Raw genomic sequence first — 24,129 nt, 5'->3', positions numbered from 1 at the left:
ACAATGCAATTATCCACTCTATGGGAAACAAACTACTGTACAGAAAAGGAAAGGTAGTTACAGCAAATGATTCCCAACCTTCCTAATGTTACCCTTTAATACAGTTATAACTGTAATTTTGCTACTGTTATGAATCATAATGTAAATACCTGTGTTTCCTGATGGTCTTAGGTGACCCCTGTGAAAGAGTCACTCAACTCCCCTCCCCCGGCCAAAACAAGATCACAACCCACAGGCTATTATAGGAAAGTGACATGGCATGGTGTGAAGCATGCTTACAGAACTGGTACTGGGTAAGTGCTGACTGCTGAGTTACACAGAGGACAGACAACTATAGAAGGAAGGCAGCACAAGACATTCTATGTCCTGGGGATGGCAGGGTGAAGGGAGGAAAAAGGTACAGGGGATAGGAAGCCCTTTTTCTTTTTTTAAGACATTAGAGCTCAAGGGCATTCTTGGCTACTTTAGGGACAACATACCATGAGAAGACCCTGTCCCAAAAAACAAGTAAAAACTTACAGGCAGATGAGGTAATCACCTATAGCTGCCTGGAATCTGAACACTTGGGAAGCTGAGGTAAGATAAAAATGGAGAGAGAGAGAGACAGACAGACAGAGAGACAGACAGAGAGAGAGAGAAAGAGAGAGAGAGAACGAACAACAACAAAAACCAAGAATTACAAAAAGAGAAATGAATTCATTTAGAAATAATAATAAAAGTAAAAATATCAAAAAAGAGCCACAGATATGGTGATCCAGTTAAGAGTTAATTAAATGGAAATAGGAAAAAGGAGCCAGAATAGGGCTGGGGTCAGGAGATAATTATTTTTAATACCAAGTTTAGCAGATGAAAAGGTAAGTATAGGAGACACAGTTCAACCTGTAACAGGCTTCCCAGTAGAACAAGATGTGAACCTAAAGAACAATGCCAGTGATAAGGGGATCCCATGTACAGTGATGAGAGGGGATCCCGTGTACAGTGATGAGAGGGGATCCCATGTACAGTGATGAGGGAGGATCCCGTGCACAGTGATGAGAGGGGATCCCGTGTATAGTGATGAGGGAGGGGATCCCGTGTACAGTGATGAGAGGGGATCCCGTGTACAGTGATGAGGGAGGATCCCGTGTACAGTGATGAGGGAGGATCCCGTGTACAGTGATGAGAGGGGATCCCGTGTACAGAGTGATGAGAGGGGATCCCGTGTACAGTGATGAGAGGGGATCCCGTGTACAGTGATGAGGGAGGATCCTGTGTACAGAGTGATGAGAGGGGATCCCGTGTACAGTGATGAGGGAGGGGATCCCGTGTACAGTGATGAGGGAGGATCCCGTGTACAGTGATGAGAGGGGATCCCGTGTACAGTGATGAGAGGGGATCCCGTGTACAGTGATGAGAGGGGATCCCATGTACAGTGATGAGGGAGGATCCCGTGTACAGTGATGAGAGGGGATCCCGTGTACAGTGATGAGGGAGGGGATCCCGTGTACAGTGATGAGAGGGGATCCCGTGTACAGTGATGAGAGGGGATCCCGTGTACAGTGATGAGGGAGGGGATCCCATGTACAGCGATGAGAGGGGATCCCGTGTACAGCGATGAGGGAGGATCCCGTGTACAGTGATGAGGGAGGATCCTGTGTACAGAGTGATGAGAGGGGATCCCGTGTACAGAGTGATGAGAGGGGATCCCGTGTACAGAGTGATGAGAGGGGATCCCGTGTACAGTGATGAGGGAGGATCCCGTGTACAGTGATGAGGGAAGATCCCGTGTACAGTGATGAGAGGGGATCCCGTGTACAGAGTGATGAGAGGGGATCCCGTGTACAGAGTGATGAGAGGGGATCCCGTGTACAGTGATGAGGGAGGATCCCGTGTACAGTGATGAGGGAGGATCCCGTGTACAGTGATGAGAGGGGATCCCGTGTACAGTGATGAGGGAGGGGATCCCGTGTACAGTGATGAGGGAGGGGATCCCGTGTACAGTGATGAGGGAGGGGATCCCGTGTACAGTGATGAGGGAGGATCCCGTGTACAGTGATGAGAGGGGATCCCGTGTACAGTGATGAGGGAGGGGATCCCGTGTACAGTGATGAGAGGGGATCCCATGTACAGTGATGAGAGGGGATCCCGTGTACAGAGTGATGAGAGGGGATCCCGTGTACAGTGATGAGGGAGGATCCCGTGTACAGTGATGAGAGGGGATCCCGTGTACAGTGATGAGGGAGGGGATCCCGTGTACAGTGATGAGGGGGATCCCGTGTACAGTGATGAGAGGGGATCCCGTGTACAGTGATGAGGGGGGATCCCGTGTACAGTGATGAGAGGGGATCCCGTGTACAGTGATGAGGGAGGATCCCGTGTACAGTGATGAGGGAGGATCCCGTGTACAGTGATGAGGGAGGGGATCCCGTGTACAGTGATGAGAGGGGATCCCGTGTACAGCGATGAGAGGGGATCCCGTGTACAGTGATGAGGGAGGATCCCGTGTACAGTGATGAGGGAGGATCCTGTGTACAGTGATGAGAGGGGATCCCGTGTACAGAGTGATGAGAGGGGATCCCGTGTACAGCGATGAGAGGGGATCCCGTGTACAGTGATGAGAGGGGATCCCGTGTACAGAGTGATGAGAGGGGATCCCGTGTACAGTGATGAGGGAGGGGATCCTGTGTACAGTGATGAGGGAGGATCCCGTGTACAGTGATGAGGGGGGATCCCGTGTACAGTGATGAGAGGGGATCCCGTGTACATTGATGAGGGAGGGGATCCCGTGTACAGTGATGAGGGAGGATCCCATGTACAGTGATGAGGGAGGGGATCCCGTGTACAGTGATGAGAGGGGATCCCGTGTACATTGATGAGGGAGGATCCCGTGTACATTGATGAGGGAAGGGATCCCGTGTACAGTGATGAGGGAGGATCCCGTGTACAGTGATGAGGGAGGGGATCCCGTGTACAGTGATGAGGGAGGATCCTGTGTACAGTGATGAGAGGGGATCCCATGTACAGTGATGAGGGAGGGGATCCCGTGTACAGTGATGAGGGAGGATCCCATGTACATTGATGAAGGAGGATCCTGTGTACAGTGATGAGAGGGGATCCCATGTACAGTATGAGGGAGGGCATCCCGTGTATAAAGGATCTGCTGCAGACCCAGGCTAATGTGTGTATTAAGAAAATATTTTTGTTTTACATCCCTTTTTGTAATACATTTTTACAATGTATTTTAAGGTAAATATTATTACAAAAGAATACTAAAATAAAAAGTTTATAAAGAGTCACCGTATGTGTTAATTTATTACTTGAGGGATACAGTCTTAGTGAGTGTAGCACAACCTAAGTGTTCAGTGTCTATTAGGTCTACAGTAGCAAAGTCACGAAGGCTAGGACTTCATACCCAGTGATGGAGGATTTCCTTCTGTATATATGTTTGTCTTATTGGTTGATGAATAAAACACTAGTCGGCTGATTGCCCAGGCAGAAAGTATAGGCAGGACTAGGGATGAGGACAATTCTGGGAAACATAGGCAGACGAAGTCGCCATGTGAGCCACCAAGGGAGTTAGAGGTCTGGACCCTTTGGTAAGATAAGACCACATGGAAATACTTAGATTAATAGAAATGGGCTAATAATTAAAACAGAACTAGCCAATAAGAAGCCCAAGCCACTAGCCAACAGTTTTCTAATTAATATAAGTCTCTGTGTGTTCAATTTGGGCTAAGGAAGCAGTGGCAAGGCTTGGTGGAACAAAAAAACCTACAGCAACAACCCAGAGTAACTTACAGCCCTGCAAGCTCCATTCATGGTAAGGTGACTGCCCTGAGCTGAGCCTTAGTAAATCTTTCACTTTATATTAAAGTTTTTAATGACTAGATATATAAATACAGAAATCAGGTTATAACTGCCTATAATGTTCAACACAGTCACATGCTATAAGGCTAGTTTCGTGGCCTAGAAGGAACAGGCTAAATCTCAGGGACATGGAGTTTGCATGAGGATAAATCAGTTCAACGACATACACCTAAAAGTATCCTTGTCGTCAAACAATGCATGACCACATTGTTAGCAAAGTACCTTGCTGACTACCATGCTAGTCCATCAGAGTTTGATTAAACCAACCACTGAATCTATAGGGAGTAACAAGTATGAGCACACTATCAGAGTCACATTCTAACTACCCGGGTCTGCCAAGGACCCCTTGCAAAAATGCCATCCAATCATTCATTCATGGAATCTATCTACTTTGGCAAATTACAGTGCATTGATCCTAAATTTTCCTCCCTCCAAAATAGGAAATGCATTATTATTGATCATTTGTCCCCAAAAGCTGCTGCTTAAACACCCAGACCAATAGCAGGGCAGCCAAGGGATCACACAGCAGGGACAGAAACAGAACTGGCGGACTCCTGCCTTGAGCATCCCACCACCCAGAAAGCCAACTCTGAGAGCTCTCTCAGCCAACTCCACAAATGACTGTAAGCGTTGCCATTCCCCGAGTTTCAATGGCAGGCCGCCTTCTAAGAACAAGAATGAATAAATACAAACCAACTAAGGAAATTATGAAATGCTTCTTAGGCCCCGCTGGGAAAGTAAAGTAACAGGAACAGTAGATTTCTCAGCAGGAAGACGTTTCTGAAAGCTACCCTTTCTGCTTTCTCCTTGCTTTGCTTTACTGTCTCCTAGTCCTGTAGTAAAAAAGAGGTGGTGGGGTGTTTTTACTGAATAAAACACTACATTCTCTTTACATAGAGAGCCTAAACTTTTGACAGGATTTTCCCATCAACTGTCTCCCATACCATCCTAAGCTTGTCTGCAGGTTAACAGTGATGTCGTGATGTTCATCCTGCAGGACAGGAAGTGAACTAAGGGCCGCTGACTGGTTATGAGGAAAACACACTGACTCGGGATCAGAATCTGGGAGCCAAATACAAAGAATCCTACTCAGGCTCCTGGAGAGAGCATGCTATGGCTGTAACACCTCTTGAAACAGCAAGGGGGCAGCATTTCCAGGTTCATACTTTGTTGCTGTTCTAGTAAAATTTAACAGATATTAACTTTTTCCTTTGTCGTCTTAAATAAACCAGGTGCTCTTGACCTGATTCAAGCTCTCCTTGCCTTGTATCATGCTGCACTGATCTCCAAGAGATGAGTGTGTGTGCGTGTGAGAGAGAGACAGCGACAGAAAGACAGAGACAGAGAGACACAGAGAGAGAGGGATTCTCATCATGTAGTTCAGACTTGCCTCAAACTCATGACCTTCCCTAGGACTTCATGTCCCTAGGACATACACCTTCATGTCTCGCTTACAAATACACTTTATTATGATTGTGTATGGGGGGGGGGCTGTGCATGAGTCTGCCACAGTACACACTTAGAGGCCAGATGACAACTTTGTAGAGTTGATTCCTTCCTTCCACATTTACCCTGGTGTAAGGATTGAACTCAGGCAGATGCTAAACCATCTCACTGGCTCCCCAGATACAGTCTATAGTAAACACAAATTTAACTCAAACCCTATTTTAAATATTTTATTTAAGCTGGTTTGTGGCAGCACACATCTTTAGTTCCAGCACTTGGGAAGCAGAGGCAGGTGGATTCTCTGAGTTCAAGGCCAGCCTCGCCTACACAGGACAGCCAAGGGCTATACAGATAAACCCTGTCTTGTCTTGAAAGTGCGCCCCTCCCCCAAAAGTTTACTAACTATTCATACACATGCACAATGTGTTTGGATCCAATCAATACTCCATTCTCTTCCCTCTACCCATCCTCGCGTTTTCCTATCAAATTCATGTGTCCAACATCAGTTAACCAAGTAGGAAGCATTTCACCGGTTCTAGCATCAGATACTATTTGTTTTCAAAGTGACTGTTACTATTACAGAAATTGAAGACAGGGTTACTATTACCAAGTTGAGGCAAGTTTTGGAAGGAGGGGGGGGGGGAAACCTCAGGTTCAGTTCTTAAGAGTCAGCAGATAAAATGGAGATGGATCTCCATAAATCTGCAGCCCTGCTGGATGCTCATTTGTGATCATCTCCTGATCACTCAAGATGCTTTTGGACTCTTCCGGTCCTGGGGAGACATGCTTTCCTCCACAAACATGACTACACCCACCAGACTTATCAGCAGGAGATAGTTCTCTGTGTACTTCTCCTCCTACACAGCTTCTAACACTCTTTATTCCACTTGGCTATGGAGGGCTTGGCCCTTCTCCATCCTCAAATGAGTTTTGGCATCAATTCCTACATTAAGCAGGCTTCAGGGTGGGTGGAGGTCTCTAAGTCACTAAGCCGCCACCAGCCTCTTTTTACTCCAGCCAAAAATGTTCATTTTTTTCATAGCCTTTAATAAGGACACTATCTAAAGGCCTCACAAAAACCTGAACTTGGATTGGCTCTGGATTTGTTACTCACACTCCAGTATTTAAAGTGAAGTGCCCCTTTAATAAAATTACACTGCTATAAATCCGGGGTTAGGAGTGTTCAGGTTCCTCTCGTCAACCCAGTTAGGAAGTGTAGTTTATACAATATGCTTTTCCTTTGAAAACCTTTACATGGAGAGGATGCTGCAATGGATAACAAAGCCCGTCATTCTGGCTCATTAACCATCAGTATTTTCACCACATCTGCTTCTCTTTTCTCTCGTCTCCCCCGTGTCATGCAAGTTTTATGACACCTCACTCCAAAATCCAAAACAAATTCTCATGTATGACCCTGCCTATGAAATCTATAAAGATCCAACCACAAAGACACTTCACAGTCTCTTCAGACCACTCAACAGAGCCAACATCATCTCTGGATCCCTTCGCCACGGATGCAGGGTCAACTCGGGGACCAGCTCTGAGGTGCCCTGTCATGCTCAGGCTTTTCACATCCACTACAGTTCTTCTGTCTTGCTTTTCTCCACCGGAGATAGCCACACCTTTAAGTTCATCTCCTCCCTTGGATTTTCTCTGAGTGCTGCAGTCTGCTTACTTTCAAATTAAATGCTGCTGGCAGAATAAACTGCCGTGGTCTCCGCCCCCGTGTACCTGTGAGGAAGCCGTGGTCTGGCCACGGGTGTGGCCATCTGGCTATGTCAGAGCCTGCCAGACTTCTCCACCAAATATGCTACCTTTGTCTCTTTATAATTAATAAGAAATGTGATTTTGAAAAACTGTTTGAATACCACTGGCCTCAAACTTCACCCAATGGCTTCAGTACCACCCATCCATTATGAATTATAATTGAACTACGTCTGCAATGGCTATCACATAATCCTTTCCATTCCTTTTCCACTTATTAATTTTTTTTATAAAGTATCTCTCAAGTTGTAAAAACTTCCTTTTGATTTATTGCAATCTGACACTGTGATGTTCAAACTGTCTCAAGCATAACCCCGAGGGATGAGGCTACAGCTAAGTGAGAAAGGCAGGTGACAGGGCCTGGGCTCAAGTCCCAGCATTGCAAAACAAGAAACAAAGCTTGACAAAACAGAACAGGCTATATGGCAGTTCCTAAGCAGAACAGCCTGTTTTTTTTTTTTTTTTTTGTTTTGTTTTTTGAGTGATCACTGATGACCTCAAGACAACTCCCTCAGATCAAAGTGCCACTGCCTACCTTCCTGCTCACTGAGCCAGTGTGTAAGGTTTCCCTTGAGGCTCGCTCAGGCTAAGGCTCTCTGGAACTCCCCAGTTAATACCTTCACAGTTGATGGCTCCTAACGTAAGGCTTCCTTTGCCTCCCCAGTGTCTCCCTCAATGCTGCCATACCAGCCCGGTTTAGGTATCCCCCACCACGAAAAGGCATCATCGATAACCGATAAGTGGCCAGACGCCCTGCCTCTGCCCCAGAAGCAGCTCTGAAACATTCAGCAGAGCCATGTATGTCTGACTACCTGCAGCTTCCGCCACACCATGTTTTTAGCATTAAATGAAAATAAAGCATTTAGAACCATGGCTGGCATGAGGAACGGGTACATAATTTGGCACCAATCAAAGTTTATGCCCCTCTCTCTCAACCCTACTGTATGACTAAGGAGTTGTATTTCTAAAAGATAATTGTAGGTATATAATAAACCCCTACTAAAACCTTTCTAGGCTTCCTGTGGCCCTTGAAGTCATAATTCATTATAAGGGTGTAAGGCTCTTTAAAATTTGCCCACAGCCTACCTGTCTCGTTTCATCTCATGCCCCTGGGACGAGAGGACCTGATGTCTGTGCTCACTAAACCTCAAGTTATTCTAAATCCCTTTGCATGGTCCCTTTCTACCCTTCTTCTCTAGGTTTGCCCTTCGGCAGACACCAATTTTTCCTTCAGAACCTTGGCTCAGACACACCCCCAGTTGCTCAGCCTGCATGCCCAGCACAATGGCTGCTTTCCTGTGCAGGTGGGACCTCTGTATCCATACAGGGCAGAGTGAACAAGCCAGGAAGCAACCTGATGGGATCACACAAGGCTCCTAGCTCTGGAGGCTCTCAGCTCTGGAGGGAGGGTGGGGGTAGATGGGACACTTGCTATGTGCATTTGTGCCCTTAATATTCAGCATTATGCCCACCCATGACAAGTTCTCCAGAGATGTCTGCTCGTGGAAATAACCTGTACTAGTCAACTGTAATCACATCGGTAATCTGCATTTTCTTGCAGTTGAGTGAGTGATGTCCTCCCCTCAGTAAGGAAATGGTGGAGAAGCTGAGAATCTATAAAATATTGCAAAATGCACTTGTCAAATATAAGCTGCAACAAGAGCCAAGTGGACAGATAGCAGAGTTGCACTTGTAAGAAAAATAATCACAAAAGACTAATGCATTGAAATATGAAGTTTTTAAAAAAAATTCCCTTTGCCGCACACTTCTAGTGTGACTATAATAAAATTTATTTACAAGAGAAGTAATTTTAGCCAGGTGATGATGGCACACAAATTTAATCCCAGCACTCAGGAGGCAGAGACAGGTGGAGATCTGAGTTTGATACTAGCATGCTCCACAGAGCTAGTTCAAGGACAGCCAGGTTTACACAGAGAAACCTTATCTCAAAAAACAAAACAAAAAAAGGTAATTTTTAAACAAGAAATGATATAGTACATTATTGTGACAATTGTTATTCCTGAAAAGAAAAAATGAATAGCAACAGAGAAGAGAAAAAAATATTTGGGATGGGATATGTTAATGAAAATTACATGCAAGAAACAGAAAAAATTGGAAAAAAAAAAAGGGAAATTTTACTTACAATAAGAAACTGGGAAATGTATAGATTGGGCAAAATCAAGCCCTGATAATTTAAGCCCCACACTATGTATCACTATGATACCAAGTTACTTTGGTAATGGAACCAGCTCTTTCTGAAGTCCTCAGAATGCTGGCAAGGGCTAATCAGACTACCAAAGTGTGTCAGTGGGGAGGGCTTATGAAATACCCCAACTGCCACCTGAGAATGGGGCAAAACCGCCACAGAGCAGAGTCTGCAGCCTTGTAAGGTTGGACTTGTGCAAGGCAAGGGGCTCACGAGGCCAGTGAGTTCTGATTCTGAAATCTCCGAGGAAGACAAGTTGACAGCATCAGAGACAACTGTGTAGGGTTTCCCACAGCTGTCCCATAATCAGCCTCAGATGCTGCCCAAACATGAACATGGTTCTCGTCTGACAGTAAACTGCTTATTGGGGGCTTTAATAAAAAGTCAAATGAAACTCATCTGCCAAGTGCCCTGGCTGAGGTGTCATCTCCTTTCTGAAATCTAAGGTCACCACAGAAACCACAACAGAGACATTGTGTAGCTCAGGTTAATGCTTAGTCACCATCAGGTCAACTTTTCCAAAAGTTAGCATGGGACTGTATGTGCAAATCTGGGGATTGACTGATTGATTTCTTCCTTTTTTTCGAATTTAGAAAAGTATAAACTAGCTAAAAATCTAACGTAATCAACTGTTCTGTTTTTGTTCATTTTTTAATTCTAACGGTTTTGACAAGAGGAGAGAGGTTAGGGATCTCCATATGCTCTTGGGGAAAAGCTGTGGCAACATTGCCGTAGGCTAGTCAAGGTATCAAATACTTGGCAGCCTCCAGCATAAGCCTGGCACACATGCTCCCCACGGGTACAGCAAGGTGGTTTATTATTTGTAATCCAGGAAGTAAACACACCAACTTCCCTTTCCATGTTCCCAGTGACTTATTAGTGCTTGCAGCAACATCTGGTGGGAGACCTGTGCTGCCCGATGACCTGTCACCTCATGACTATTTCTAAAGTTCTTCCATTCTTATGAGACCAATTTCTAATCATTACTACTATAGATTTGTTGCAACAACTTTCTTACAAGCTGTCCACTTTGAGTTCTGATGCTGAGCAAAGTATTAGGTATACTAATATATAGTGATATACTAAAAGGGGGTAAATGTGTTTAAGTTCCTCATGCAGCAGAGCTCTGATGTAAACTAAGTTGTCTTCTGTTTAGTGATGAGTGAGAGCTCCAAGAGAATCTACCAATAAATAGGCTTGTGACTCCGATGCTGAACATCAAATTCTACATATGAGCATAGTATGACTTTTCATCTATAACCGTAGCTTTTTACCACCATTCAGAATATGATAAATCAGAAATAGTAATTTCCTAGCCCTGGTTTTTCACTTCAACTTGAGACTACAGACCTAAGCATCATAGAAGCCACATCATTTAGCTGTCACACAAGTACCTATGTTCTTCCCAAAGTCATTAACCCTTTCCTTTCTGCTTACAATTATCCCAGTGGTGAAACCCAGTCACTGAACTCTTTCCTTCTGTCCTCATTCCTTCTAATTATTGACATTTGACCCCTTAAACACTGCTCTAACCTGTGTGGTGCTTTCCATCTTTGGTGTTAGTGGCTTATTTTGACCCTTTTATGAAGCTATCTCAAAACTTCATTCCAAAAGGGACAATCCTGAACCAGGTAAATTTTAAGGTGTTTTCAACAAAGCATATCTCCCTGGCCTATCCCTTGTACCTGAGCTCATAATACACAGTGGGTACTTAATGCAAATTATCCAGTTCTCAGTGGATAAGCAGGGCAATATTGCCAAGTCTTTTTCTTCTTGCATAATCTTAGCGATAGAGCTCCTTATCCACTGCCTCCTCTTATACTCACAACTCAAAGATATTATAAGTTTGACTTGTTCATAAACTTTCATCTTTCACATGCCTAGCAGGCTGGTATGCAACCCAGTATTCTTTCTGCTTTCTGTAGAATTCTGTCTTAGAGGCTGATGGCAGTGTGGTGGTGAAGATATCTTGACAAGTGACATTTAAGAAAGTTCTTTTTTATTCCAACTCCCTTAGCCTGGTGTGACTCTAAAATGGGCAAGGCTGGTCTCTGAGACCTCTCAAGTCACCCTTCTCTCCCTTTTGACACTGGCCCAGACTGGGGAATTCTAACACGTAACAGAATTATGAGTCTCAAGCTCAGTTCACTCCTTGAGGGTTCTTTTTAGCTCTATAGTCTGGATGCAGAGAGCTTAATGTTCTCTTCATGAAGAATTCCTGCTAAGTGTGCTAAAAGTGAACCTAGACAAGTCTCCAAAGACAACTTCCTGCTGAGAGCAAGTATGGAAGAGAGTGGAATAAGGGAACTGACATCACAAAGAAACCAATGAGTCTATTTAGAATGTGAATGTGGGCGGAGTTCAGGACCTAAGATCTGAGCTCTACATTTCATGGGGAGGAGAGAATCTGATAGACCACCAAGACAAAAGTGTAGACTCTGGAGCCTAATGAATACAAACAAACCATCAAAAACGCCTTTAAGACATAAACAGAATAGTCCATGAACTGATAACTGTCAATACCAAAGAATTATTAATTTGATGACTACCAAGAATGCTTAGGTTATCAAATGGCCAGTTTCCTGGTACATGCCACATCTGTCGTAATACAGTGGCTGATACAGTTTGACTTTTGTTTTACAATACTCCCAAATAAAAAAGGCAGACGGATGAACCAAAAATAACAAGTGGACCTGCACGTTGGGTGTAACAGATTTCATTTCACTAGTCTTTCTACACTGAAATGCATTTGAAAATTCCAGAACAAAATAAAAAGTTGTATCCCCTGGGCTACATGAAATTCTGCATTAAAATAACTTTCTACAGAATTTTTTATTATTCTGCAAAATACATTGTTTTTACTACTGTGTGCTAAGATGTGCTAATATACCTTTAACTTCATTTTAAAAATTCTGAGCTGTAGAAGACTGCCATAGGATCATGGCACCATTAAATTTCTGGCCAACACATGGGGGGCACACCTAAGTTAGTCTCTGTGGTGTGCCTGCTATGTCTCTGCCTTACCAACAAATCCTGAGAGCATTCTGAACCATGGATTGTGGTTAGGTACACTGATGACTCTGGCTGAGCTAATTAACCACAGCTTGCCAACTCTGGTCTTAAAGAGCTGATTAGAAATGTAGACACACTCATAAAACCACAACACTAGAACCAGGAACAGGAACACCTACCTACTTCTTTGCAGTGACTTTACCAATATACAGACTCTTGGTTAAGAGCTGAACTGCATTTGGTGTGTGTCACAATTGTCAGTTTCCAGTACAGAACACTCTCTTTATCAACCACACTCTCAGCAAGAGTTGCTGGCCTCTCAATGACAAGGTATTTCCAAATACAAAATAAATACACGAATGAATGAATTCTGTAATCTGGGTACTGCAAGTGGGTTCAGGGAAGCGTTCACAAAACAAGGATGTGAGGCTGGCTTCCGGGAAGATCTGAGGACCAGCAAGAGAGGGTGTAGACAAGGAGTGCTGATAGAATGCATGCTTGGAATTCAGTTCCCAGAGCTCAGCCAGCTGTTCAGAGTCAGGGAGGTAACCAGTCACCTCTGTGGGGATGTCTGCTGAGTCTGGGAAGGGACAAAGTGCTCATGGGAACTAAAATTATCCAGAGCTCTCTATCATGAAGACGGCATTAAAAATAATCCAGAGTGAATGCTATAGGCCCCTTTCCAAAGCTTCTCTGAGAAGATGTCTCCTTTGGCAGAAGAGACTTAGAAAGGAAGGGATGGGACGAAAGGCAACTGGCTATTTCAGCACACAGCTCAATGCAGATAAATGATCTCAAAGTATAGCATTGTGTGTGTGTGTGTGTGTGTGTTAAAAAATTCAAGAAATTAAGGCAAGAACTTAGCCTCCATTTTCCTTACTACACTAAAGAACTTTAATGCGTTAAAAAATCAAGTCTTTTCCTATTTGATGACACTCCAAAGGATTTTCTAGCTAAAGTCTTTTCTAAAGTAATGGTTATTTGAATGTGGTGCAAGGGCAGAGGCAGGAAGGCAGGGACATAGGGCAGGTTCAAAATCTTCTGGGATACAAGAAAAGGTAGCAGATGCATGGCCCCACACTCTTCCCAAGAACTGTCTCATATGAATTAGCAGAGGACTGCCAGGGGACAGGAGTGTCCCTGCCTGGCTCTGCTAAGGGGACTGATGGGAAGACAGAGAAAGGGAAAAGTGCCACAAGAAACAGCTTTCTGTCACAGTGGAGGAGAACGCACGTGAAGGCTTCCAGATCGGCACCCAAGAACACATTTAATAGTCTGGCAGGAAGCGAAGAGCTCTACCCCCACAAAAAGCTTGCAGCTTACTCACTAGCCACATTTGTTCCTAACTGGGAGGGGCTGGCAAGGCTCAGGAACTCTGAGAAGAGTGTGGCTGTCTGGCCCTGTAGCTTAGGGACATTCCCAGACGAAAGTGATTCTGAATAAATCTTCATCTTGGCCTTAGTCTAAGGTTCCCCAGGGCAAGAGGAGAAACAAACAAACAAACAAACAAAGGGAAATGACAGGGAAGAACAATTTACCTTCGGAGAACAGTTGAAATGCATGCCAGGTACTGGGAGTGTAGTTACATACATTGTAATACACCGATACAGGTACAGCGTGCCAACTATGCAGAAAAATCTTCTGCTAATAATAGACCTAGAAAAAGGGAAAAACAGGGCAGATTCTCAGTCAAGAAATTCCGCAGCTTCGTTTACTTAAAGTTTTCAAAGACCCAACAAAACAAACCCAGAAATCTACTGAAGAGCTTAAAACAAGAGTGGTACAAGTATCAGTGGCAAAAGATCTAGATGGGGAGTTTTAGAATACTGTCGGTTGTGTTTTTCTTAAAAAAAAAAAAAGAAAGAAAGAAAGAAAGAAAAGAAAAGAAAAGAAAAAAGGCCATTAACTGTGCAAAAGGAATCACACTGATCTGCGCTGCTACAAACTAGGCTTTATGGTCCTTAAATCTGAGTTGACATTCAATTAATGGACAAGGAGATCTCACTCGGAGCAGTCTGAGCCATGCAGTACTTGTGGCATTTAAATGTTCAGTGTCTCTTTGTCCAAAAAGTCAAGGTGCTAAGAATGACACGAGCATGAGAGCTGTAAATGTTTCTGCTGTTTAAGGAGTCACACAGTAAAGAGCTAGAGTAGCTGGCATCAGGAACTGATTCCCTGAGGCATCGTGGGGTCAAGAAAAGAACTATGGGAAGCAGAGTCCAACCACACCACTGCTCCTCATTGCTTTGCTGCCTCAGCCACTACATCTTTCCTCCTTCTCCTAATAAGGAAAACAGGGGTAACAACTCTAAGAAATACTATCTGGAAACCCCCAACATAAAGCTACAAAATAGAAACAAGAACAAGAAAGAGCCATTAGTTTATAATGAGTTGGATGGATACACGTATATACCAAGACCTTTGAATTCTAGCATCAAATTTCATCTGGTTCTTGGACTTGAACTCATTAATGCGGACCTAAGTGTCTCCTTAAGTGACAACCTTCACTTTCTCTTAACTTTCTCCCATTCAGCCACAAACTACAATCCCATCTTGGGGTTCACATAGCATCTTCAGGCTTCAAGTTTTTCTTGGCCTGGGTAAATATGATTTCATAAGAAGGAAAATTTTTAGAACACTGGACACGTTTTCCCTCTAGAATAGAAAACATGTGGTTGCTATACCGTTGTGCACTGTATTTTTGATCGTGGCAGGTATGCCAATGGAGTGTAGAAACCAAATGAAATTCTGTCTCATTCTAATCATTGTTTTAATAAGAGGAATAAAGCGATCCATTGCCTGTGATCAAATATATCCATCCCCCCCCAAACAATTTTCTACTACTCTAACAGCATATCGCCAGCATAGTTCATACAATTAGTTCTGGATTTACTAAAGATGGGTGGGCATTTTGTCTTCTTATCTGTATTTCATGAGCTGGCTCAGATCTGTCATAAGAGAGCTGGCTCTAATTGTTTTCTCATAGTTACCTGTTCATACCCCTCCCCGTGGTTAAGAATTTACTCTACAGAAAGCTGTCTCAGAGAGGTGTGTGCTTCTGGTTCTAAGTCTAATGAAAACCACAATACAAGTGAAAACTATGGTCTACAGACATCAGTCAAGGATACCACAAAGGAAGTGCCAGTGTGAAAAGGACAACTTGAGATATGGTGGTCATACTGTAATGTTAAAAAAGCAAAGTATTTATGTTTCAAAAAATTGTATGTACTTCTAATGTACAAAGGCATTCCTTCCCCAAATTCAAGAATTCCACACACTTAGAATTCTTTGTCAAAGGTTTTAAAGAACACGATTTAAAAGAGTTTTGGAGCCCAGTCCCAACAGTTTTATCTACAAAACAATTCCTGGACGTAAGGCTCAGGGAACACTGCAGAAGATGGAGCAGAAAGATTGTAAGAGCAGAGAGGGTCAGGGAACTTGTTGTGAGACTGTGCCTCCTAGGAATGTCAGAAGGTACACTCATAGTCCCGTCTACATGACTGTCTAAACACAAGCTGGACATGACTGACACCAACAGACATGAAAAGTGGATGGGGGAAGACCCTGAAGTCTCAACCCTTCATGAACTACACATCTATAGGCAACAATGGAAGGCCAAGAGCAGGAGAAACAGTCGTTCTCAGGGGCAAACACCAATTGGTATCCAACACCAAATGGTCATCCCTGAAAAATATTCATACAAGTAACATTGTATAGACTGAGTAGGCTGTACTTATGAATTTTGGAATACATATGTGTGTGTAACAACAATTAATGACAAAAGAGGTCATGAGTTTGAAAGAAAACAAAGGGAGAGTATATGAAAGGGTCTAGAGGGAGGGAAGGGGAAACGATGCAATTATAATCTCAAAAAATAACTTTTTTAAAGAGAAAACGAATCACACAAGGAATATCCACGGGACTTTACTAGAGACAAAACAAGTGCCAAGAAGAAGTTAGATGTTGGATATAATTCCCCAAATCCCAGGGTATTCATCAAATGCCCAGAAATACACCTTTCATGTTTCAAAGTCTGTTCCCTCTGCTCACACTGCAGTGACTATCATTCTACACACTGTATCTGCTAACAGAAGTATTTTTCCACTCTTGTTTTACACACTAGGCTCATTACTACTCCCCCCGACCCCCTTGAATATTGTACCTGTCAAATTTGCTTATAAGAAAATATGAGAAAAATGTTAATATTCTAGAAACGGTTAAGACTTGCTGGAAAACATGTTGTTTCCAGTACAGGTGACATGTAAAGCATTGTTTGGGCAGGGATTGGGGTAGGTTGTTGAGATCAGGGCCTTGGAATATAAGCAAATACTGTAGCACTGGGCCATGGCCCAAGGCCCCTAATGAACTTTAGAACATACCTAATTTTAAAAGGAACTAGGACTTAGAATCGTGTGATTTAACAACCAAGAAGAAAACAGCAGTATTATAATGCTTCTGGCATTTGGTACAAAGGTTTAAAAGTCTAAAGGAAAAATGGCCAAAGAAATGAATAGACTATAAAGTTCAATTAAATACTGGAAAGTATTTAATTCTGCCTCCACAAATTGCCTCTTTCCACGAATTTGTAACAGTAGGACATGCACAACTCTTGGCTACAGAGTAGAATTTGGGCTGCCCAAAGAAATATACCAACAGAAAACCATTATTTGGTAGTATGCTGCTTGCCTCTTTTGTCACCCCCCCCCCAAAAAAAGGGTTTCATGTATCCCAGGTTGGTCTCAAACTCCCTGTGTAACTAAGAGTGGCTGTCAACTCCTAACCCTCTTTCCTCCATCACCGAAGTGCTGAGATTGAAGACAATGCCAGCACACCCACGGGAACCTGGCTCAAAATGAAATAAAACTATTTCTCAAGCTCTTAAAGACCAACACATTTAAAGAAATTATAAGATGGACAGTCGTGGCACACGTTTAATCCAAGAACTTGGGAGGCAGAGGCAGAGAGATCTCTGTGAGTCCGAGGCTAGCCTGGTCTACAGAATAATTTCTAGGACAGCCAAGGCTACACAGAGAAACCTTCTCTTGAAAACCAAAACCAAAATGAAACAAAACAAAAAAAGAAATTATAAAATTATAGATAATGACTATTCTGACACCCAGATTTAGTACTGTTTTGTAATCTTTCCATTTGTTTCTAACCCATAGACTTCATCACCTAAATCTTTCTGGAAGTTCTTGGCTTTAAAAAAAAAAAAAAAAAGATCCATATACAAAGCAGTGAACCAAGCAACAAACTCACAACTTAGACAGGGGAAAAGATGTACAAGATCATGGGCAGAGCTCAAGGTTCCTGTGCACCTCAGGTCTCTGCACAGTGATTTCAGTGTGCAATTCAAGGGAACATATCACCAGGCCACAGCAACACCACTCATGTGCTAGCTAGCTTTACCTTTAAAGAAGACTTTCCTGGTGACCTCAGTCATTTCCATAAATTTCCTGTGAAATTTGCTTCTTTGTCAGAAAAAAAGGAAGACAAGGATGCTGCCTTCTTTTTTAGTGCATCAGGGAAACGGGCTCATAATAAACAGGCTACAGGACAGAGCTAAGAATAGATATCACAATACTTATTATAACTTACCATTTTTTCTTTATTACAAGAGGTCAAAAGTTGCCTAAAAAAGGGAGGGATTTTGTCAAATTTCTCATTCATGACTTCAAGCTTTGTGCTGTTTACTTTGTTTTATTTTTATTTTATATGTATGTGTGAATACTTGCATATATGTATAAGCACTACATGTGTGCCTGCTGCCCAGGGAGGCCAGAAGGGCGTGTCAGATCCCCTGGAACCAGACATGGGTAGTTGTGAGCCACCTGCTGTGGGTGCTGAAACTCACACTCACATTCCCTGTATATGATCTGCACCGTGGAGCCATTTCTTCAGGCCCATCTATGCCTTAAAACAACCCAGCAATGCATGGGTATGATTCCCATTTCACAGAAGGCAAAACTGAGTCTCAGGGAGTCTAAACTGGAGCATAATTACCTAAGGCAAAAAAAGATACTTAGCCTTAAGTGAGAAATATCATTCTGAGTACTCACATGTAAGTTAAGATTCTATTACATTTTAGCCAGGTGGGTGGTGGTGCACACCTTTAATCCCAGCACTCGAGAGGTAGAGGCAGGTGGATCTTTGTGAGTTTGAGGTCAGCCTGGTCTACAAAGCAAGTTCCATGACAGCCATACCTGTTACACAGAGAAAAATCTGTCTCAAAAACAAAACAAAACAAAAAAACCCATAAGCTACTAAATTCAGATTTTTCATTTCATGTTTTATGTGGTATTTCCTAAGGACTAGAACTCTACAAGACATTTTGATAATTTCCTTGTAGCCACAATAATTATTAAACCACCGAAAAATCTAACAGTGACACCAGGCTTCAAATACCCAGTATGTTACTTCTCACTTATCTGATCACCCTTATGCCTTCTCTTTCTTAAACCTCCCCTTTACCCAAATTTCCAGGGACCTTCTTTGTATCAGTCTGTCCTCAAAGTAACTCTGGTCTCTCTCTAAGGTCTCAGTATCTGTGAGTCTCTCAAACACACGCGAAAATGTCATGTAGACATCCTAAGGTGCGAGCCCTCAGGAATGAGATAAGTGTTTATTTAAAAGATGAGAGCTAGCTTGCACTCTTCTACCATATGAGGAGGGCATGGCTTCAATGAGTAACTAGACCGCAGCCTCCAGAATGGAGAAATGAAGTGTTGCTGGTAAGAACCCAGAGTATGGCATTTACTTGCAACATCGTGAAGATTACCCCAGACCCTGACCGGAACGCCCTCCTTTGAAACCATCAAGTGGCTGGCACGTGTAATCTTATTATACATACACTTTCACATCTTCACCATAATCTCCAGGGTCCAAGTCTCCCTAGCCTCTGTCTACCCTTGTCTACCCCTGCACCCTGCGAAACATCTAGACCCAAAGCTCTTTGCCCACTACCTGAAAGATCGTCCCCCTGTAGGTAGGACCACTGTGCGAGTGACTCTCTGCCTGGACTGTTGGTCATTCTGCCTTCTAGAACATACCTGCCATTTAACCTGCTGTTCATATTCAATTCAGAGTTGACCACCTCGAAAGAAGCTCCTTTGTTTCTTTGGATCCTATCTTTTTTTTTTTTTTTTTTACTTTCTTCACAGAGTTCACAATCCTTCCACAACCCCAGCGACAGCAAAGCCATTTGTTTCTAAAACTGGCGACATCAACAGCGCCATGGGAGGAACTCAGCACTGGAGGGCCTCACCAGCCAGCTTTGGGCTTCGTCTCTGGCTCCCAACAGCCCATCCCCATTTCCGTCCACACACGCTCGCCCAGTAAGCCCTTTCGTTCATCTGCCAGAATTAATCTGTCCGGAATTAATCTGTCCAGATGATCATTGTCCCTCCACCCCACATTTGTCTTTTTTTGCATTCACATTTTAATTTAAAATATTTGCTGAGATGACTTCATCCATTCCATCAGGAGGTTAGAGACTGAGTTCTGCCACCTTCCTCCCTTCCCCTCCCCATCCCCCACATGGCACCTTCCACACCCATCATAGTCCTCAAATCTCTAGAGCACCAGAAGGCAAAGCTGGGACACTCAGGGCCTTGAACTCGGGACTACTGCAGGGAACACTCAAAAGAAAGATGAGTCAAACAGACAAAAGGGCAAGACTTGCAACAAATCAACATCAATGCTCTCTGAAGGACATTTACAACTCACTTAGCATTTGGGCATCTCCACAGGCAAGATGGCAGAATGAATCCAGACATTCAAGCTCCTGGCCCAGAAATGCATCTACAAATGTGCAATGCCATCTCAACTTTTTAAAATGCAACTAAAAGAAGTTCACACTTTTGTTACCTGCATTTCTGCTTAGCAATATTCCCCCTCACAGGGAGAGACTTTAAAGCACTGAGGGTTAAGCACCAGGTAAATGAAAGAATAAAATCTAGGGTCTAAGAGCCAGTCATGACAAACCTTGGAAGAGGATACTAGGGGCCAGTATGCTTAACTATCTGTTGACCTATTAGAAGGTGGGGGAACAAAATTCATGAGGCCACGTGGTCTAGGAAGGATCCACTGGTTTTGGCAGAACCTTTAGTTCATATAAAGACACTGGCTTTAATGATACATGAAGTAGAAAAGTGATGCATGCTGATAACAGTCTCAGAGCTGCAAGCATTGTTGATTGGCCCAAGGGAAATAGACCAGCAGAAGGCTCTATGACACCCATGTAAGAGGTACAGCAGTGACAGGGATGTAAGGAGTAGGGTTTTCCTCCAGCCGCTGGTCTTGTCCTGCCACCACACCAGCCCCAAATAACACACTGAGACTCTGTATTTGATATAATACTGTTGGCCAGGTACTAGTTTCTTATCGGCTAGCTCTGTCTTGATTATTAACCCATTTCTGTTAATCTAATATTTCCACGTGCTCTTACTGGAGAGCCAGCTACCTTCCTGCTTTCTCCAGACACTCCATCTTGACTCCTCCTTACTCCTTCCTCTTTCCTCCTTGTCTCCTAGTCCCTCCTATCTTCCTTTCCTATTGGCCAACAGTGCTTTATTCATTAACCAGTATGAGAAACATATATATATATATATATAGAATGACATCACAGGGGTGTCAGAAGGCTCCGATTGAACAGTCCAGGTATTTGTTTTAAGCATCATCAAGGAAAAAAAAAACTCAAGATGTTTGTGTTGAGAATAGGTTAGAATAGAGAAGCTCTTTGCTAAGAAGAACCTGTGAACAGCACCAGTCGGAGTACCAAATACTGTGTGGGATGCTGTAAATTTATTTCTACTCAGCATCATAACAATATTGGGATAGAAACTACTATCATTCTGGTCTTGTAGGTGAACAACAATTAGGTAAGTAGTTTGACCACAGCACTCAATAGGTGGATGTCAGACTCTAAACCAGAGAGGACCATCCCACATCCACTCTCATGGCACTAGCAGGCTGCTAGAAGAAAGAACATGAAGAGACACCTGTGGTGGACTGTTGTTGAGAAGGGATTAAAGGGACTCCTGGGCACGCTAGAACATAAAGGGCAAGATGAATCCACTTAAAAACCACAGATGCAGATAACAATGTGAACTCAAAGTTATCATTTTATCTCTAGTGAGATGAATAATTTGAATTTTTAAAAATGTATAAAAAACACAAATACACACTCAAACACATATACACCACCACCACCAAGATCAGATTATTTAGCTTATTTTCTCGTGGGTTTGTCTGGCAGGTGAGAAGTCCAAAATCTTGGTGCCAGTCAGCTCAGTGCTTGATAAGGGGCTCCTTGCAACATTACTACTGTCATATCATTAAGCAAAGTTAGGTAGGAGCCCACCCACCTAACTCATCCAGTCCTAATTATTTCCTAAAAGCCCCCACCTCCAAGGATTATTAACGTAAAACTTGAGGATTAATTTCCAATGTAAATTTAGGAGGGCATATTAAAACATCATTACTTATCATTATGAAGCTAATGACACACAAGATCATTCCTTACGCTGTCTTAGTCTTATAAATAAAATTGTAACTTGACTCTGGTAAAAGAGTAATATGGAATAACTTAGTCAAATTGATGGCATCAACGAATTTAGTAATTATCCAGGGAAATCTAGTTTCCCTATGGTTCCTATGATCTGGATTATTTATGTCATGGAATCTAAAATGGTGAAAGTCAGAAAAGGTGGGCCCAGATAAGACTCCTAGAAAAAGAGGCTAAGCAGAAGAGTACAGGAAGCTGGGGTGCAGAGGGCTGGGGAGACAAAGGATTCAGAGAAGGTCCCCAGGAAAACAGGAAAGCATCTCAGTCCTGAGCCCAGAGAGATAATGTGTCAGAATCAAAAGGCAAAAATAGAGGAACCCACAAACTTGGTCAAAAACCAAAAAGTGAGGCAATAAACTCGGACAAGCTTGGCCATTCGACTATGGTGGAGCTGAATTATTGCAGTTGCCAATAATGGGACATTTATTCCAAAATGGTGGTTCTGGCTTACCTAGGAGGTTACAAGACAGTATGCAGCTAAGACCGAACTATGTACATCTGCTACAATATACAGGAAGCAGACATGACATGGCAGCTATAAGAGTTGGTAAGAACATCCTGACATTACATTCAAATGTCTTCCAGATGAAAAGCAACACACAATGTTATTCTAGAAACACCAAACTCATCTGCTTTTATTCTACTTGTCCTTTGGGTGTAGAAGTAAAGCCACAGCATGTGTTAAGAAAAAAAATTCCAGAGGGAATATGTTATAGTGGGAAAGTTCCAGACTGGGCTTATACCAAAGAGCCTCCACTTCCCAACATATGTTCTTTTGAGATGTTATACAAGTCACCAGATTTTCCAAGACTCAGTCACTGAGAAAAAAGAGTAACACCATTTATTTTAAAAGGCTTATTGAATCAATGATCGTATAATTCACGTAAAAACTGTTACCCAAAGATTGGCTATTTTGGAATCTGCTTCTTGAATTGATGAAAAAATTCTTGACATGGAAGAAAATTTGCAGACTAAAAGAAACCCCGAGTAAATACTCAATGGATTCATCTACACACAGAGGGAAGAGAAAGGAGAAAAGAGACAACTCTGAGCTCTTCTTTCATTTACTGACGGAGAGAACTATGGATAGCTTACCAGTCAATCAAATAATGGGAGAGGTGTCAAAAACATTGCAGTAACACGAGGGAACTTTGTGTTCCTGGTTTGATCATTTGAGATATTGCTATGAGTGCTATGAAAATTTCTTCTAGCATTTACCTCTACAGAACTGCTTTGTTCTTTGCACAATACACCTGTAGGGGGCACTGAGGTCTCTGTGCTCACAGATAAGCACTACGGGACCCTGACCTTTAAACACACAGGGTTTTTCTTTAAGGGAAGTTATCTTCCCAAAAGGCTGATGGCCAAAGTGGTTAATAGCCTGGTGACCTTTGCACTATATGTGTGTCTGGTGACTGCACTGGATCCTCCCCTAGGCCATACTGCAAGTTTGTTTTTCTCATTCAGTATATAGAACCCATCTTTATGGGTCACACCCATCTGTATTTAGCTTACTTTGTTCCTTAAAGAGATTTATGTATGCTTTGTTGTGCAAGAGGGATAGAGTTAATTATCACCAGAATATATTTTCACCAAATTGTACTGCGCTTAAATATGCCTAAAGTAAACTACTAGGGATCAGACTCTAGAAGTTTGAACCAACACTGCAAAGTGAGCTGTGCTGAACTGAACGAGATTCTTGCCTCCTGCAGATTGTCACTCTGCTAGCCATGGAAGTTGCAGAAGCACTAGCATATACACTTTGCAATAATGCTTGGTAATATAATAACTAAACAGAGAAAGATGTTGGAAGGCCAATTAGAGAAGAGCCATCTGGTCTACCACAGTGTAAGGTGAAGTGCTGATCAATTGAACTGACCCTAGGAAATGGCTGTTCTGGAACTTGGAAAACATCTATTAAATAGGAACCTGGAAAGAATTGTTTCACATCAAATGTTCTCTACACCAAGTGCTTTAAGAACCTTACTTAATCTTCACCATCAAAGACAAGAAAAGAAGAGACAGTGCTCTATCAGTATCTGTGGTCATAAACTACCATGGAGACTAATGAGAGGGAGGACTACTTTGATAGACAGCTAATGTGAAAATAAGCACTGAGGGAACTGAACTAGGGCAAAATGAAAGACAAACATTAGTGGACAGTCCTGTTAATAACAAACAGACCTAAATTATTAAATTAGCATCTGACAGAAGCAGTTGCCAATCAGCCCCAAGATCCTGTCCTCAGAAATTTTTAATTCTAGTCTCAAAAGAAAGGGAATGCTATAGT

General features: G+C 42.8%; 1 protein-coding gene across 3 annotated transcripts in view; it reads right to left on the bottom strand.

Moving 5' to 3' along the window:
- The window catches only part of Sgms1 (sphingomyelin synthase 1), a 116,926-nt gene that overhangs the window by 7,902 nt on the left and 84,895 nt on the right, over nucleotides 1–24,129 (bottom strand). For all 3 annotated transcript variants that reach the window (XM_051199974.1, XM_051199973.1, XM_051199975.1), the window contains one exon: nucleotides 13,813–13,930. In XM_051199974.1, coding sequence (XP_051055931.1) covers nucleotides 13,813–13,930 — 118 coding nt within the window. The remainder of the gene's footprint in view (nucleotides 1–13,812; nucleotides 13,931–24,129) is intronic.

This window comes from Phodopus roborovskii, unplaced genomic scaffold (assembly GCF_943737965.1).
Source record: "Phodopus roborovskii unplaced genomic scaffold, PHOROB, whole genome shotgun sequence".
Taxonomy (NCBI): Eukaryota; Metazoa; Chordata; class Mammalia; order Rodentia; family Cricetidae; genus Phodopus; species Phodopus roborovskii.
The sequence above is the reverse complement of the archived record's forward strand: the minus strand, read 5'-3'. Positions and strand labels throughout refer to the sequence as shown.